Source organism: Pholis gunnellus, assembly GCF_910591455.1.
Source record: "Pholis gunnellus genome assembly, chromosome: 8".
NCBI lineage: Eukaryota > Metazoa > Chordata > Actinopteri > Perciformes > Pholidae > Pholis > Pholis gunnellus.
The window spans coordinates 14,828,140-14,847,477 of NC_136534.1; the positions used below are offsets into that span (position 1 = coordinate 14,828,140).

Consider the following 19,338-nt stretch of genomic DNA (forward strand, 5'->3'; position numbering starts at 1 on the left):
AATCGTCTTCACGGGTGTTTTTAAGCGCTTTTGTCCGCACGATGTGTTTTTGGTCACTATGTGACTTTTGCATATGCAAGCACGTGCTCTACTGATAAACTAATCATTTGGTATCAAGCGATGGTTCTCCGTCTGTTATTGAACAGGAGCGTATTGTTTTAACCTCATGTTCGCTTTCTTTCAACGGCAAAAGTAAGTAATTCTACATTGATTAAAACTCCTCATAGACTGTGCTATTGTGAGATGAAACCCGTACAGGTTATTGTCGGCATGAATATTTAGATTGTTAAGCCGTAAACATGATTTGAACAGTGAATTTGACATAAAATGCAGGGAGAGCTAAAGCAAACCACCTTTAACTTAACATCAACGTTATTAGCTAACATACATTTCACTAATTAGTCTTATGCAGTAATACAAACAAAACATTGATTGCTAAAAAGTCCACAAATTATAGTTTCTTTCCAGGTTTTGTAGATGAATTGGTGAACTTTGATCATAGTGTTGTCAGGCATAAGGCCAGGAGCAAAACATGTGAGTACAAGACCTTTTACAAAGAAAGGGATGTAGCACTTTGTGTGACTCCTTTACTCTGGATCAGCTGTTTTCTTTAGGCTATGTGACAATATCCTGCTGGGTATATATGTGTATATATATATATTTATGCACTGATGCCTTTGTCATTTGTAAAGATGGATAAGGCACGGCCTCTGCCAGTTTATTAAGTAAAGTTATATAAAACTAATGCAATTCAATACAACAGTTTGGTATTTAGTCCAACTGTACCTTCATGAAGTTTATGATGTTCAGTTTTTGTTGAAACAGTTTGTTGGTTAAGCTTTATGGTCACGTACTTGGTACTTTTGTTGACTAATATTCCTGATCATTTTTCCACCCCATATATACCAGTGAGGTTAAACTATGACTGTTGAGACATTTGCCAGTGCATTAGGCATACCTAGCTAAATGCAGTCTGAGTATAGGTACATAATGGCTGAACAGTCACTGTATCATGCTCAACTCATTTTCCTAACTCATTTCCCCAGCAAATACAGCCACGCTCTGCTGGAGCTAGACTTACGTGTAGTACGTGTACTGTGTGGATGGATGTGTGTGAAGGCACCGGGAAGAAGCGCCTTCTCATCTGACTGTGTTTATTCTCTAGATGACCTGCTTCAGCCAAAAGCTGAGACGCACATCTCCCATGCGTGGCAGCAGTAGAAACGAGCTGGTCCCCTCGAAGCCTCCCAGGATCAACGGATGGTCATGGCCCCCTCAGGCTTTCCAAGTGGTTGGCTGGCTGGTGTTCAGCTACCTCGCCATAGTCAGCTTTGGCATCTATATCCCTCTTCTGCCACTGCCGTGGAACCATGTGCTCTATGCTGTATCCTGAACACGCAGCTGAAATGTTGCTGTTGTAGTAGTAGCTGACTGTTAAGTGTGCATCAATGGGTATTTTAACATTACTCTCTGCCACGGTTTTGTTTGGACTGCAGGACAAGACAAGGATGTTGTTGTGTGGCCTGTCTGTATGGGCTGCAGTCACACCAGACGTGACTCTGTCTCCCTTACTGTGGTCTCTATTAAGCCCAAAAGATATAATCAGTGGTGTTTTTGTCACATGTTGAATGCTGCATGATGTCAACACTGGTTTGTTTAACTGAGGCTTCACTCAGCCATAGGAACAGTTGATTTCTTCATTTCTCACACAAAAGATCCACTTGTATGCTCCAGTTTGCAGTTTCTTTTACACTTGGGCCAATTACTATTCTGCACTGTATTGTCACATATTGCAGTATTTTTCTACTGTTATTGCTGTTTTCCTCGACTCTTGTTGTGTGCAGCTGACTGGCATAGCATTTATCGTACACGTTTTGGCCCATATTGCTGCTGCGACAATAGACCCGGCGGATGTCAATGTGAGGGCCAAACGGAGCTATTCCAGTCCATTGGTGCTTTTTGACAGGACTAAGCAACCGCATGTCATCCAGGACCTACACTGTTATCTATGTGACGTCAAGGTGTACGTATTCTCTAATGGGATTTAGCTTTCTCTAAATTAGTAGCAATATAATTAGGCAATCATGCAAAAGTTGTGTATTATGACGTTTAACATAATCAATCTTCACGTAGTGGGCCCAAAGCAAAACACTGTGGCGTTTGCAACAAGTGCGTGGAGGACTTTGATCACCATTGCAAATGGCTGAACACCTGTGTGGGTGGCAGAAACTACCGGTAAGAGAACGTTGTGGATGGAATTTGTGTATCTGACTTTGTGTCTGATGTTTAAATGAAAGGTGGAAGGCTTTATGAACTAACATCAGCGTTTGTGTGTGCCTACAGGTGCTTCTTTGTGGCACTGTCCTCTGCTATGCTCGGCGTCTTCCTGCTCGTTGTTGTGATTTTTTTCATATTTATTCAGCATTACCTGGATCCAAACAGCCTGCGGACCGCCCCACAGTATGACAGTGAGCCACCATAATATTGAGCTTTTTTAAAAAAAACGGCTTTGATCACATTTTTGGTAATTGCATAATTAAAAGCTGTTTGAGTGGTTTTCTTCTTTTTGTCCTCATTTCTATAGGTATGCTGGGGAATGGTACCTGGCTGGTGTTTTTACCCTTAGCACCCATAAAGACTAGTTCGGCTTGTCTCCTTATATTAGCGTTCACAACAGTCATGCTGAGCATCACCTGCATGCTGCTACTCGGTCATCTGCTGGGCTTCCACTTCTTCCTCTGTGAGTCACGATCTTCAAGACACACATTCTATAGGGCTCTTTTCACCTCATCCAGTCGTTGTTCCTCACTATTCTCCTCTTGGCTTTACAGTTTATAAAGGCATAAGCACATATGATTATGTGAAGAGGCAGCGCCAAAAAGAAGCCAGAAACATCGAAGCAGGAAATGCAAAAGATGCGAAAATCAATAGCAAGGCCCCACAGGTGAGACCTGTCCTTTGCTTCTCACGGACAGTGGTTTGTTCATTGTGCCATGTGTGTAAAAATGTTTCCTTTTTTCTTTTTAAAGAATGAAGAGAGCTCAATGGACTGTGAGCCAGCATTATCACATAGTTCAGGGTAAAAATCCATAAAGTTCTTATTCTACTATTTGTAAAGCTAGTTTTGTAGAGAAATAATGCCATTCTGGTTTTCCTGCAGTACCTGCAAATTTGACGATAAAGGCCCGCTCACAAGCCGACTTTCAGAGTCCATATGCACTGAGGTAAGCATGTCTACTTGTATCTCACTTTAATTATTTTACATGCATCGAATGGGTAATGCTACATTAACATGCTGTTTTGTTTTCTAGGTGGAGAACTTTAGGAAATCAGCAGATAAAGAGAATAGCTATGGCACTGAAAATCCCACAAAGAACACAGCAAGTAGGTATTTAACTTCACCTATTAACACTCTAGAGTGCTGCAGGAATGAGTGCTAAAACCCGAAAATGAGTTAGCATTTTTGCACTTCTGGTCCCCTTGCCTATAAAGTCATTGTTCTTTTGAATGGGTTTTTGGTTAGATGCCTGAAATAATGTCTGTGATTAACACAAGCTTGAGAGATTCATGTTCTTTGATATAAAATACATCAGTAGATACCCCTCTCGTGAATTGTGGGGCTTTTACTAGTCTTAAAAAAGGTGGTTGCTAAGAAGTGGCTAAATGAGACTACTAAATGTCATCATGCTGACTAGTCGGCCTTCACAGCCTCGTTGTGTATAATCGCACTCATGCGAATTAAATGGAAATATAGGATGCATGCAAATTCATTGCACACAGATAATTTTTTCTGTCACGTTTATTGCAGTTTGTAATTAATACCTATCTCCTTTTGTTTTCTGTGTCTGTAAGGGGAAACCTCTGTGAGCGACAACAAAAGCTGGAGGCCCGACACTAAACAGGCTCAGAGTGCGAGTGAGAAGTCTGTTCACCGTGTTCCTGGAGTGCAGGACCCTCTGGGAAGCTCAGTTATGACTCCAGATGATACTTAGCAGTAACACATGTTTGCACGGTGGTGCATCAGGATATGCTGCTGAGATATGATGAATTTATTATGAAGATGTGCGTCATGAAACTGAGCCATGGAGCTTTGTTGATAAGGACAGAGGACGCATTGGACTTGAAACCACAGTTTGAACATGGAACTGTTATTTCATCCAGAGGACATTTTGGATGCAGTCTGAATAGCTGTGGACCAGTCATGTTCTAAAAAAAATCGACACTGTTTTATAACGGTTGAATTATTTAAAGCATTGTTTTATCTCACTTACGTGTATAGAGAGTCAAAGTCCAGCCCCACTTTCATGTTAGCCATTGTTCCACTAGCCTGATTCAGATAGCTGGATGTTCTCTGGCATCTCCCTGAAAGGCTGGAACATGATACTGGATGTTACTATTCGTATTGTGAGCCAAATGGGTATCAAATAATGTAGACAGTAACTTTTAGCATCTTGTCATTTTATCCGATGGCCAAAGAGAGAGCCTTTTATAGCTAAATACATTGTTATTTGTGAGCCACCATATTGTTTTATAAATGTACGTATCTATTTTATTCAAGAATTTAAAGACGCGACAGTAGCAGGTAAATCAAATGTTGTCTAATAGTGTTGTAGTTTTTGTCCATTTGTAAGCTGTCGCATATTGTCACCACTAGAGGGATGTGTTACAACCATCACTTGATGTTCAGGGGAACACAAGGAGTAACCTTTGAGAAAAACAAAAGATGGGGCTGACACAGAAAGTAAAAGGCTACCTACTACTTTATTAACAAATGAAGAGAACAACAAACGGCAGTAAAAAAGCTGTTCGGGTCTCCAAGAGCAAAACAACAAACAAAAGAAACCAAACTAGCTAGAACACAAAAACTCAATGATTCTGCTGAAAACAAAAAGACTACTAAACTCCCTTATGAACCAGGAAACAAACATAGTGCCAAAGAAATGTCAGAGAACCCTTTCAAACAAAGTCACCACAACTTTTAAAAACAAAGTATCAGGATTTTAGCAGAGCTGTGTCAAGATGCAATCAGTTAAACTCCAACACAGAGCAGCAACAACAGACAGCTCAAGGGCCAAAAGGGGACAAGACCTCTGAATCTGGGATTAGATATGCAGATTCACTGATTGTTGAACAAGATTCAGGTGTGAACAGGCATTGAGAAAGGGGCTCGGCAGACCTGAAACACAAAGTGAGCGCTCTCTCCCAACAAGAGCCCAGAAAAAGATCTGTGGACATAACAGTCTGGTTTTCTAAATGATAGGGGAACCGTTTGAGTGGAAATGAAAGCATTTTGTTTTAATCTATATTGTTTCAGAGTGGACTGCCTGTGATGTGACCGATAAATGAGAGAATATTGTTTAATATAATTTATTATATGGCTTTAATAAAATATTGCTCTACAAATTGTGAGATGTAGTCATTTTCCGTTATCAAATCCTACATAACAGTGTAAAGTGTGACATTGGGCAAATGTATGGGAGGTGTATTGTGTGTATTTTGGTCAACACTGAGGCAAAAGTCACAGCTTTTTGGGGGGCATTAGTTGTAATATAAATGCAATCCTTTTTTATTATTTGCAATGTCTGAAAGGAAGAAAATATCTGCAAGCAATATCAAAAGCCTGAAGCCTCAAACAGTTAAATTTACATGTATGAGTTTACAAAATAAGACCATTAATACACGTTGTAATTAAACAACTACACCCGTTATTTTTAAATATTAATTATTTGTCCTTCCAATTATTTATTTTCCATTATTAAAGGGGAAATTATTGAGAATCTCCAAATGGGGTGAGGGCTGCTATTAACCACACGGTGGCGCACGGGAAGCAGCTTGAGATAGACTATTATGTCATCAAGTGATTTCTCTCAGTTCAGGTTTTTTATCATGATACAAGCCCTGTCTTTTGCTCATAGACATGCATGTTTTTGCCACTTGCCCCTGTCTTTGAATAGTATGTCTGAGAGCTTGGAATTACTATATTATTTGGACCATCAGTCAGGCTAGAGGTTACATAATGTCCATCCACTGGTTATGTAACACATCGCACACTGGACATCAGATGAGTAAGATTCAGGGGCAGTCTTGGCAAGATAAGCATCCTTTTTGCCGACAGAGAATTTCCCATCATGATATAAAGTGAAGTCCTGCGAGTCAATTCCCCCGAGAAAAGGACCAACCGGAACATTAAACAATCCTGTGCTTGAACAAGTCATGATCCGTGTGCACTAATCTTAAAAATATTTGTATTGCTTTGTATGTGATCCTTGGCCCCTCATTTCCTCCCTCTGTGGGTCACACACACACACACACACACACAGAGACACACACACAGGGGCTTCATACTGGTTGTTTATTAATGAATGCATCAATATAAAACCATCCACGTCATGTGTGTACATCTTCCTTCTCCACCTCTCTAAGCACCAAAAAGATGCTCCGAGCTCCGACCGCTTGTTTATGAGCGCTCCACTGAGCACTGTGGCACCATCGCAGGCAACAACACCGAGGCAAGAAGAAAACAGCTCTTCGCACACGGCGGGCAGCCAATCAGCGCGCTGGTTTCTCTTCAACATCTCGGAGAGAATTAGACCGTCGAGCAGACTTGAGTTCAGGCAGCGGGGACGAAAGAGACTTCAGGACTCCGCGACGCGCAATTATGTTTTTGTGAATTTGACAAGGAGGGAGGGGGGGATTACATCACCAGGTGATTATAACTTAATTTTTCCGTCATTTCTTAAATTGTTGCTTGTTTTGGCTCATGCCACACCTGCATGTTTTCACATTATGACAAATGGAAGATGTCGATGACTGTATGACAGCCCACGCAAAATTCAGCAGATTCCTGAAGGTGCTCTTTGTTTTGTTTTCATGTCTTTGAATGCTTCCTGAACATGCTACTGAATTCACAAAATAAGATGCCTTTAAAGCTGCAAGGGCGTGTGGCAGCATGCTCTGCCCAAACTTGAATCAAATTTGAAAGGGTATTTTCCTAAAATGCCATGTTCTGCATTGGCAGACACCCATCAGGGGCTGACAATAACAACCTGATCACGTGGACTCAGTGTGAATCTGGCATTTGCAAGTTTATGTAACATGTTTCGCACTGACACAGCTGCAGCCATGTCTAGTAACATAAACACAAGCTTTTTCTCCTCTGTTTATCTTTTTTAAAGCGGGCTCAATGAGAGCCAGAGTGAAGGCTTCTGCAATAAGCATCGTTACTTGTCAGAAAGAATGACAATGTATTTGGCATGTGGCTGCAGCTTTCATGCCAAGCTGCTGGCTTACATGTGTAGTTACATAATTATGCATGAAAAAAATGAAGCCCTCTTTTATTAGCATCCTGATCTACTGTGAATTGCTCTTAGGGTTAATAAATAGGATAATAGGAGGCCCTTCAAATACAGTACATCTAATGAAGGTATGTTTATTTTTTTCTCAGTAAATGGTTTTGTAGCAGCATTCCCCATAGGTTAAATTAGGTATGCATGAGAAGACAAAACAGTCACCGACTTTGTCCCAGATTTCACTGTCCTAGGTTTCATTGCATTGGTCCAAGAGCCTTTGGGTTCTGTCACAAACAATTAATCTCAGAGTGTAAATTACCCTATTTTGTTTATGGTGACTCAAATTCAGGTCAGGTTTCCAAAATAAAGGTGATGCTTCTGGGCAAAAGGAGGTGTTGCAGTCCGGCAGCATTTTCTTTATACACAAAAGGGCAAATTTTGTTTTTCAGTGTGTGTATGTGTGTGTGTGTGGCTGCAGGAGAAGATATTGTTGTAACAAAGAGACTACATGGCATTTCTTTGTCATTACACAGACTTAAAAATGACTTATCTTGATTAACTAAGAGAGACATTATACAACACAGTCTGGCTTCAAAAGAAATTAAACTGGACTCAGAGCTAATTTGCTGCTGGCTCAACAGACCTCTCTCCATCTGAGCCATGTCAGGGACACTTATGCTGTTTATGGCATAATGTATTCCTCACAAACGCGGGGTTGCATATAAGGACCCCATGGCTGGCTTTACACTGCCTTATACCTCTATTTGGCTTGCTGCTGCTGCCAACAATAACCACTGTAGCTGCTTGTTTCAAACATCTTGTTTTTCTACTGCACTATGCTTGCCAAGATCTTTGACTCACCGAGCAGTTAAAGGGCTTAGGGAGGCGAGGACTGAATAGAGACAGCGTGGTGGTGACCTCAGACCCGGTCTGCAGCATGCTGATGTCATACTCGCTCTCCTTATGTCTTTGGGGGAACAGTGAGGGTGGGGGACTGTGGCCAAACTGGGAAATGGTTTAGAGCAGGGGTCACCAATAGGCGGACCGCGGTCTGGATCCGGACCCAGACGCTGTCCTATCCGGACCCGGACTTATAACTGATGGATAATTGAGAATTATACATTTTGGCGGAGCGCTTCTATTTTAACCTGCACAGCTTTTCCAGCCTTTACGGCACTCGTTCAGCAGTCCAGGAAATACACCGACCAATCACATACGTTGTAAATCATCTCACGTGTCGCTACTCAGCCAATCGAATATCTGTATTCTGAAACGCATCGTTCGTGAGCCGAGTGAGATTTGCACACAGACGCGGGAGACGGAGAGAAGGCGAGAAGTAAGTTGGATAATTTTACATGGCGTGCTCTAAAAAGATAAGTGGACCACGAAAACAGAGCTTTTAACAAAGAATGGACGAACTCTTATTTGTTCATTCTTCCTGCTGGCGCTACTAAACGACTCGTATGTTCAGATACCGTGGCCATTATTAAATGCGCCGATGTGAAACGCCACTACGAGACCAAACACACATTTTCAGACCAAACACTCCAGTCTGAACTGAGGGCAAGATGTTGAAGTGTGTAGAGATTGTTTATTATAAAGTTCACTGAGACCGTTATGATGTGAAATGATTTAACAAAAGAGAAGAAAAAAAGTTCACTCCAGCCACACTTTCCTTTTTTCCTTTTCATACATTTTTCTAAAATCAAGCAATTTCTGATGCAAGCTTTTCAAAGATTCATTTTTGTGTATTTTATTTTTAGATGGAGGCCTTATTTTACTTGAAATGAGAGAACAACATTTATTTATGTATTTCTATGTATTATTTATAATCCATCCAGTTAAATTTGAAAACGTAATTATATATTATATTTTAAAATGTAATTGATGTGTACTTTCTTTATTTGATTTGACAGTTGTTGACTACACAGATACTTTGTTACTACAACTAGGCTTCTTGAATATATATATATATGACCTAGAGTCTTGGGAGTGGGCTCTACCTCCACTAAAGTGATCATTGCGAGTCGTGTGGTATCAGTTCCCAGTGTCTAGGAACTTGGGAAGAGGTCAATCTCATTCATGAGCTCACTTCAAATCACACTCATGAGACAATTTGTCTCATTTCAAATTAGATTGTAGAGGAAATGGTGCATTGTTAAAAATAATTTTAAAACAGGCTAATAGCAGACCACCTCAAGGTCTCACTCTGAAATAACCAGGACATCCTGATGTAGCATTCTAAAATTAAAGCCCTTCAAAATCTCATTCATGAGACAATTTGTCTAATTTAAGCACAGGATAAGGGTTAGGGTTAGATGATTGGAAGGTCCTAGACTTCAGAGGTTCTATTTAGTGGTGTCAGTGCCTGAAACAGACCATGTTGAAGGATAAGGCTTCCATATGTTTGCCATGCTGTCTGTGGCACTCACTCATTGGTTTCTACTGAAGATGTAGATATCCTTAAACAGCTGGGCACTGTAGTTTTAAGTAAACATTTGTTGGGATCTATTTTCTGCAGAGGAGTAATATAATAACAATAATAATAATTATGTCAAAATAAACCACAACACACGCCTTCATTGTAATGAAGGAACATGTCACCTAGTTTCTTGTTTTATAAATTCTCAATTTTGAGGAGCTGGAACCATCAAATGTTCAAATGCTAGTTTTGCTTGAATGATGACGTTAGCAATGAATCGATGATCAAAATAGTTAGAAATTCATTTTCTGGTGATCTAATAGAATAATCCACTAATCGCTGCAGCTCTATGGCTTACTAATGTGTTTTATTAGTTTTAGGTTAATAATGGAGGTACGCCACAGAAGAGCAGTCACAGTCACTAGCAGAAAACTGGTAGATATGGTGGACTATAGATGGAGATAAGCTTTGAGGACACTTTAGTGTAGTGACGATGGTCTCTGTTTTACATTTTGATTGACTGACACGTCACATTCCTGAGCAGCTGCCTGGACAGGACACTGATCTCGATAGAAAGCAGATGGGATCTGTGCATGCCCACTCACCACGATGGAGGAGTGGGCCTCGGTCAAACTCTCTTCTCACACACACTCGCATCACACTGACAACAGTGTCATCATTTTGTGGGTGAAACGCCATCTGCCAAACTAAAAAAAACAGTTTAGTTTTTTGGTATTTCAGCCTGCATGTTGTCTACCGGCTGATCTCCTCCCTTGAGAATGAATAGAATGTTCCAGCCATGGCTGCGTATTGTTGCTATGAATAGATGCAGTTAAAAATGGGTCAATTTATGGTTAAAGCACTCATCTGTGCAGTGTATTGCCAGAAGGCGAGTGTATGTAAGCATGCTGTCATCCAGTTACAGATTTGTCTCTGGAGATCTGCCCTTAACCAAATGGCTTCTCGTGAGTATGTGGCAAAGTGGGGCAGGAAAAAAACAAAACAGGACAAAACCATTCTACTACGATGGTTGTACTGGTCTCATTTTTAAAATACACAGAGTAGGAATTTGGCCCAAAACACCGTATTGGTAAAGTACAGCTTTACAGCACCAAATCATCTCTACTCCATACTATACAGTTTATAATGGGTTCATAGTCTATCAGAGCACTACATTTCCTTTCATCAGTATGTGTTCTACTTCAGGCCACTGAACTGTGTTAATGACCTCTCCTTCATGTATTGAACATGATGTGGTTTGAGGAGGCTTGTTGTACTGAGGACTTGGACTCTAGAAACTACTGACTATAAATTGGAGGAGAGAGAGAGAGTAAAAAGATTCCTTTGTTTCACACAAAGATCTCATTTAAGCACAAAGGAAAACACACAGCAAGTAGTTACTCTATTTGAAAGGATGTGGATCTCCACTAAAGTACTGTTTAGTTAGTATTAGATGGAACCTCAGTATCATATTATTTTTATGAATATTAGTTGAAATAATATAATTTCCTTTTTGGAATTACAGTGAAATTATATTGATTATAAGTCAGTAAATCTATGTGAACTTCTTGATTAAAAACCCCAATGTGTGTGATGACCTAAAGTGAATTATTTGATTTGCCCAATAGAAAATGAATTGCCAATAATTTTGATAGTTAATTAATAAGTCTTCTATCATATAATATTTGGTCTCAGGTTCCAGCATCACATGTGACAATGTTCTGGTGGATTGAATATTTTTTGTAAATTTAATTTATTTTGGGTACTGGGCTGTTTGTTAAAGATATTACCTTGTGGACATTATTTTATGACATTTAATAGACTAAATGATTGAGCGAAAAGAAAATGATGAATTAGATTTGATGCTTGAATTCAGATATATTACATTTTTTTTTTAAGTTAATTTTTCCACATGTAAGCAATGTTGTTGTTTTCTTTGAATATTAAAATGCTTAAAGTGCAAATTATGGGCTAAATTGTAAATTTAATTTACTGTTATAAAATGATTGACCTAAACAGACAACTAGTGGTAACATCCCGTTTATAACCACAGCATACCCATAACATTGAGTGCAAATGTACACATATTCACTGAAAATAGGCACAGCTACAAAGATCGATCATAGGATGTTAAAAATGATATATGTAACCAGGTTTTACGTGTACTTTGTTAATGGTATGTATACTAGATAAATAAAACATTGAGGCATCAACAACCTCAATAACTCTATCTGGATTGTCTTGGCCTGAGCCCTCGATGACACATGACTACAAAACCCTTTCCATCAATAGTGGTACTCTGCGATGTCACCATGTGTGTGTATGTGTGAAGAAATGGGCATGGGTCAGACAGAAGCCACTAGCATTGAACAATGGGTCCCCAGTGTCTGTTGCTCTGAATGCCATTATTCATAGACATTAATAATCTCCTTTTTTTTCCCCTCTAAGAATCGACATCGTGATGATAATGGCTTTATGCCGTGTCAATCTTTGTCCTTTTGTACCCATTCAAGTGTCAACTGTACTTAGCAAGGTCACATTCGTAACTGTTGGCCACAGGGTCCACAACCCTTCGCTTTACACGGGGCCACTGGGGGTGAGTGAAAGTCTTTATTGGCGACTTGAGGGACTTGCTTGAAACTTTGGTAGCTGGCGCAGACGGTTAGGTCCACAGGACACGACGTCTCTCTCTAGTTGGCATCTTGTTAGCATCTAGTTTAAATTGAAGTGCAGCTACTGGTTTTAGAGACTTGGTTGAGGACGGTGTACTTTGCCATGGCAACACAGGTCCTTTAAGGATGCTGGGCTAAGTATGGGGACAGCTGAAAGGTGAGCAGAGCACCATCACTTATATAGTTCAGGATTACTTTTTGTTATTAAAAATAGCAGAGGGGCTTTTTGCTATTTTGTATTGGCAGTAATGACTAATGCAAGCGCTTCAGTCGTGGTATCAGTGTGAGGCTGAGTTGATGGTGACACGCTGCTGCTCTATGCAAAGAGATGCAAGTCAGGATGATGATGTGTTTAGAGAGGAATCCCTAAAGTCAGACTGAATGAAATCATCTTAAGCAGGAGAGGAAAGTGACGATGCTGCTCAGAGTGCAAATGCAACATTTAAGGATCTGTCACAACGAACAATAGCTTAAAGACAGACGCTATCTGGGGTTCATTTGGAGTTAATGATGATGATGATCTTGTTCCTTTTCTGTCGTTATTATTCACTTCATTCTGAAGGTTTTCCTTAAATATAGTTCTGTCTGTGTGCCGGACTGGATTAGACATTATGTCATAAATAATTGTGTTTTTATTGGAGCACAATTAAAGAGTGACAAGTATATATGACAAGCATATATGTGGAATGTATCTTTTGTTGTGCTGTGTTTATTGCTTTGGTTTTATTTGTTTCATCCCTTCCACTCTCTGGCACTCGCATATGTGCAGACACATCCTCTCACAGTGTTCACCTCCATTCTCGTCTTTTTCACAGCACAAAGAGAAAACAAAAGTCCGCTAATTCAAGCACTGCACAGAAGGAACCAAATTCCCGCACAAGCATGGCAGACCCGAAGTAAGTTTTAAGAAGTCATGTTATGAGCCTTCACCTCACATTACGTGTGTTCAGATATCCATCTGCTCTCTTGGTTCTTGATTTGTGCGCCTTTTGACTTCCACGGAGATCTATTTATATCCTTCACCTCTTTACTAGAACAAGCAAGACACCTGCCCATTCACAGGCAGTGTGGGCACAAAAACACACCTCTAGAGAGTCTAATTGTACCAGAAGTAGCTTGTGTCTTGACCTTAAGGCATGACTCACTGTTTTTCCGTTAGATCTGATGTTCTTTGTACTTGCTGTACAGACTGTGATTAATTGTCCCTTTTCTCTTGAATCTGTTGATTGTGATCAACTCCATTAACTTTTCCTGTAAATCCTGATAAGAATAATTTAATGCTGTTACTTGATTTAAAGCCAATAGGACCTCTTGTGTTCTGAATACTTAGTTGTGTGGTCCAAAAGAGTAGCTTCAGTGCGTGTACTACATTTTCCAATATATCACCTCAACTGAAAACTGCCATGTACAGCTCTTACTTCATGTGGATGATGTGTTTCCCCCCCCTTCAGAGACAACATAGATGACTTTAAAGTCCAGACAGCCAAACATCCTGTGGGCTCGGCCCCTTTACGGCCGCACAGTGAACAGTCTAGAGACCGGCTGTCCAAAAGGCTTTCAACTGAGTCCAATGGGACCAGTGACGGAGGCGCGGGCTCCTCCACACCAGTGGAGGTGACCGCTTTGGAAGAGTCGTTTCGCCGCTTCGCCATCCACGCTGACACTCGCGCCACCGGCAAAGACTTGCACGGCAAGAACTGGTCCAAGCTCTGCAAGGACTGTGGCGTGATTGATGGAAAGAACATCACCCTCACTGACGTTGACATCGTCTTCAGCAAAGTCAAGTAAGAAAGACAATATTGTTTATTTGAGCCTATTTAAGCTACCTTTCATTGCCTAAAAGTCTTTTTTGCTTTCACTTAATCTGCCAACATCTGAACCAGCTAAGATCTTGTTACAGGCATGCCTCTACAGGATTCTTTTACTACAGTGTTACTTCACGGTTGCAGCGGCTGAGATGACTACAGGCTTAGTCACCCAGATCAGCATGCCCAAGAGGCCACTAAAGTGGTGCAAACAGGGTACCATTATGGTTGTTAGGAACACAGAAGTGGAGAGGAAAACTGTCTCTGGGCTGCACTGTAGGAATGTTTCTACTCTATTTCATTAGTGTTCAGAGAATTGAATCTGTGGTATCGTCTTCACACACACACAATCAAGTAAAACAGGCCCCAACCTTATTAATAATACCTAATTAAGATGTCAACTGTTTCATTAGGGCCTGCTCCAAGGAAACAAGCAAACAATAATGTTTGTCAAACTGAAATTGGCACAAGCACGCTAGAAACAGCTCTGAGGCAGATATTTCGTAGTTAGTTTTCAGACATTGTTTTAGAAGATGCCTTTGTTTCTTATTTATCAAGTTGGCTCGGCTGTAAATCAGAAGCAGCAGCCAGAGCAAGAGGCCACGATGGCTCATCCTGTACCTCCTTAGGCCAGCTTGATTCATCCCTTACTGCTTTACTTAAGTGAAGTAGAATCTAATAATAAGCTGTGACCTCAATATCACTTCATCAAAGAAGAAACACTTTTCATCTGTACAGCTGTGCTTACATTGACCCACTGAATGTATTTGGGCTGATAACATATTGACAGATGTGTGTAGATATCTTCCCCACCACATCCAGGCTGGCTTACACCAGCTCCTTTAAATCATGGTTTACCTTTCAAACTAGCTAAATTTAAACTTTTTTTTACTCAAAACCTATAGAATAAATATAATTGTGTTGCGCCAAAACTTTAAACTCAAATTTAAAATGTGATCCTGTAGCAACTTTAAACTTACACTCGAGGAGGTTCAGCTTGTAGAATGGCTGCCTTTTTATTTTTGAGGGATTGCGCAAAAGAAAGTTAACAGACAGACTCACCCAAATTGAGTGTTATGGTGCTGCTGCTGACTTATTCTCGGGATACTGGTTCAGCAAGCAAACTGTAACCGCTGAACAGAAAGATTGAACCAACAGGCAGGTCTTACTTGGTGAAAAGGTTTTTTCCTTATTATGCCGTTGTCCATTCATCATAAATCATGTCAGGCTACTTAACTGACTTTTATTGGAGCTAGCAAACGGTGTAATGTTTTGTAAAGGAAAACAGAGCGGCCAAAAGTTGGCCACATACAGTAAGGTGACACATAATAAAGCTGGTGTAGGAAAGGGCAGGGCTTTTACAATGTGGGTTTGTACATTTATTTGCGCATGATTATTTATTTTCTCTTCATTCATACACAACGCAGCTTTTTATTCATCTTTTTTATTCTGGTTGAACGTTATGAACCAGGATAGAAGAGTGTAGCCACTCATCATCAAGTCATCAGGAGTGTGAATCTCACACTGATTTAATATATTTTCTCCCGCTGCTGTGGAACCGTAGCTCAATCTCAGTCACTCTGTGTACGCACTGATATACAGGAGATTCCAAAGTGGTTTTAGTGGGATTTTTCAATTTGAAACTGTTCCTGTCTTTATAAAAAAAAAAAAAAAACTGCGTACAGATAAAATACAATATTTTAAAAAGCAGCACCAGTAACTCCACAAAACTGACCTACTTACCTCTACTATTACAGACATAGAGTACAGCAGAGACTAAAATTGCTGTAATTTTAGTTATTCCTGATTTATTGTGTATCATATTTGAAGGTATTGGAAATGAATTGTTCCTCTATGAAATGGATTTGATAATGCATGTTAGTTTCCTCAAACTTACAAAACATGTTAAAGGAGATACACAAGAAGGCAGTGGCAGGATTCAGGCCTCAGCTATAGCCAAACATGCATGTGGCTTCAGATACTCTCACACTGACTCACATATTTGAATTTATTTGCATTTATCATACATTTCCTCTGCTGAAAGATAAAAAGCAACTTAATTACTTCAGCCATGACGTCTTACAGCAAACTTGACAAATCTTTCTACATTTGTAAAACAAAAGGAGCACCCTTGTTTTCCAGGACCGTGAGTCACCCACATCAGCAACTTCACACAGTTGGCATGGCAGTGGGTGTTCATGTTTGCTGCTGTGAATATTTTCCTTGGCAATACTTGGAGAGGGAACTTTAAGCTAACTGCAGGATTTACGCCTGATAACATCCCACTCCATTGGTGAGCAATGTTTAGAAATGTGGTCAATTTGAGCAATGCTGTATACATTAGATGCTCAGATGTGATGCTTGCATATTAAACCACAGCTGTGTGGAGGAGGATTGTACAGTAGAATCCGAACAAAACGTGTGGCGTGCGAACACTTCATTCAGCCACAGGATAAACAGAAGTACATACTGGGGGGGGGGGGGGGGGGGGGGGGGTTCATGTGGTTTCTGACTCCAGGCATGACTGAGCCTGGCAGGGCTGCCATGCCAAAGATGCAGATCTCCACTTTCCCTTTAATCAGTGTCAAAGCTCTTTGCTTGCACACGAAAAATTAAACATCTTAATGAGCACTGGCTAATCACGGTACGGCCGAATGAATCCACATTTATTGTGGGTGTATGGAGGTCTGTTGCAGCACATTGAGTCTCTGCTGTGCTGTCTGCCTGCTTGGAGCCAGAACACCACAGCGTAAACTATGGATGAGGTAGCAATCTGGTGTGGACTAATTACTTGCTAGCATGGTCTTTATGGTGGCTTCGGTTGTGTTTCCTTATCACTGAACACGGACGTAGGCGGTGCAGGAGCATCTTAGCATGAAACGGATTGAGACAACTACTGTTGTGTCAGATCCATATGGATCATGTACTGCAGATGGTTGAACTATAATAAACAGTAAGTCAGCTCCCGCAGTATCCCGGACTAAAGCAAAGCTCAACTCGCCCTCTAACCTTTGTCCTTCTCAACCTTATCGCAGCCTTCTCAGGATCTGATTCCCTGTTTATTTACACAGCTTAACCCTTAATACTTTGGAGCATTAAATAACTCCGTGTGGGGAGATCTGCACAGTTAACTTCCCCGGACAGAAACGGCAGCTGGAAGTCCAGTTTCCCTTCTGACAATAGACAGCATGGAACAGGGGCAAAGGAATGGAGCTCTCAAATGTTCAACACTGATGGATCGCCCAAACAAAACCTCTCAATGGATGAGTCGAATTAATAATAAACCCAAACGTCCCTGTTTACTGTAGCGTGTTGCTATGACAGCAGGTTGCCCAGGAAGACTGCAGGCTTTATCGGCTGTTGTTTAGGTGATTTATCACCACGGCAGTGGCTGTTTGTGTTTGTGTTACTATGCACTTTTCTTTTTAACATGGAAGTGCAAATGGCCAGTTAAACAACTGGAGCACTCTCAGAAGGAGAATAATAGATGATGATGATGATCTGTGGTGTCGTATTGTCAGCGGTTACAACAGTTTGATGTTATAAATGAGAACACAGGGATTCAGCAGGTCTAAAGGTCCCTATAGCTGGGGCCCTGACTACTGCAGCTGAACTATACAGCTGGACACAATATGATACATGATATGAAGACACACTCACATATACAGCCCACAGGTGTGTGTGTGTGTGTGTGTTTAAGTCTGTCCGGTTGCTCAGACAACAGTGAAATACAGGGAGACGAGATCCAAACAGTGAACGGTTTCTCACTGTTTATCTCAGCAGGATACCATCTCCATGCTGTGTCTTACATCTGCCATGTTGAAGTGATCACACATGGCTCTGTGTACACTACCGTCCGCTCTCATTTTAAGCTTTCAAACTCTGACATGCTGTAGAGAAGCGAGCGTAAATACAGCGTTTCTTTCCCCGGAGACACAGTTGAGATCATTTTTTTTGCGGGGGTTTTATGTGCTATTAGGTGTTATCCCATACTTAAGCTACTTTTCCACCTACATTGCAGGAAGAAATCCTGTCGCACCATCACATACGACGAGTTCAAGGTTGCACTCGGAGAGCTGGCCAGGAAGAAATATAAAGAAAAGGCTGGAGATGAGGCTGAGGCCGAGGTCTTCAAGCTGATTGAGGGGAAAACACCCGTCATCGCAGGAGTCACGGTAAGACTCAACGCGTGAATATTACTGACTTTTCATACCAGCAATCACAGAATTTACTCAAATGTTTTCTTAACTTCCCCGTAGAGAGCCGTGGCTTCCCCGACAGTGAGCCGTCTGACAGACCCCACTAAGTTTACAGGGTCACACAAGGAGCGGTTCGACAACACCGGTCGCGGGAAGGGTAAGGCGGGACGAGTGGACATGGTTGACACTTCGGGATACGTCTCGGGGTACAAACATCGAGGGTCATACGAAAAGAAAGTGAATAAACCTACCGAGGGCAAACCCATGTGAGGGCGAGCATAAGGAAATAAACATTCGATCAACTACTAGGATAATTTTCTATTAAATGAATAATCAAAGAAAGCACAAAAGAATAGGATTTCATATATTTTCCCACCCATCTATGTTGTGTCTGTGTGTGTGTGTGTGTGTGTGTGTGTGTGTGAGAGAGAGTTTTTAGGTTCCTCTCTTTGAGAAGTGTGAGAACTGGAAAACTGTTTACATCTATTTTTACCAAGTCGTCACCAGCTGGTACATTCCTGTCTGAATGCAAGTTACTGCCAAACACTGAAGAGTACAAGAGAGAAAACTGCTATGCTATGAATATTGAAGCTTTGTTCTTACGATAGGGCCTTATATTTATTGAGCACAATGAACATGCCAAGAAAAACAAAAGTGGGACAACAGTTTGAGTAATTAACAACATTGCACTTTCTGATGGAAATTCTTTTCTAATCCCATACTTAGCTGAAGAAATGCATTTTTAGTGTGTTGAATTGGCACATTTTTGACAGAGATACTGTATTATCAATGTTTATTTCTTTTGAAAACTTAAATTTGTCCATCTTCCGTGTTAATTGTCTGTCTGCCATCCTTTCTAGTGAACTTAAGTACATGTCTGCTGTTCATTTTATTTTATAAGCTCACACTGTCATTTGAATAATTTGCCTTCAGCTCAAACCAAGAAAATAT

At 40.7% G+C, this 19,338-nt stretch overlaps 2 protein-coding genes across 2 annotated transcripts; both read left to right on the forward strand.

Annotated features, from left to right (window-relative positions):
- Positions 1-92: 92 nt before the first annotated feature.
- Positions 93-5,332, forward strand: zdhhc11 (zDHHC palmitoyltransferase 11). Its single transcript, XM_079164911.1, has 11 exons — positions 93-192; positions 1,166-1,384; positions 1,845-2,023; positions 2,134-2,235; positions 2,344-2,468; positions 2,585-2,740; positions 2,832-2,944; positions 3,030-3,079; positions 3,161-3,224; positions 3,312-3,384; positions 3,853-5,332. The coding sequence occupies exons 2-11, from the start codon at positions 1,166-1,168 to the stop codon at positions 3,990-3,992; spliced, it is 1,221 nt and encodes a 406-aa protein (XP_079021037.1). The 5' UTR covers positions 93-192; the 3' UTR covers positions 3,993-5,332.
- Positions 5,333-6,651: 1,319 nt separating this feature from the next.
- On the forward strand, positions 6,652-19,289 carry tppp (tubulin polymerization promoting protein). Its single transcript, XM_079164346.1, has 5 exons — positions 6,652-6,706; positions 13,199-13,279; positions 13,835-14,167; positions 18,210-18,363; positions 18,448-19,289. The coding sequence occupies exons 2-5, from the start codon at positions 13,266-13,268 to the stop codon at positions 18,655-18,657; spliced, it is 711 nt and encodes a 236-aa protein (XP_079020472.1). The 5' UTR covers positions 6,652-6,706; positions 13,199-13,265; the 3' UTR covers positions 18,658-19,289.
- Positions 19,290-19,338: the final 49 nt, after the last annotated feature.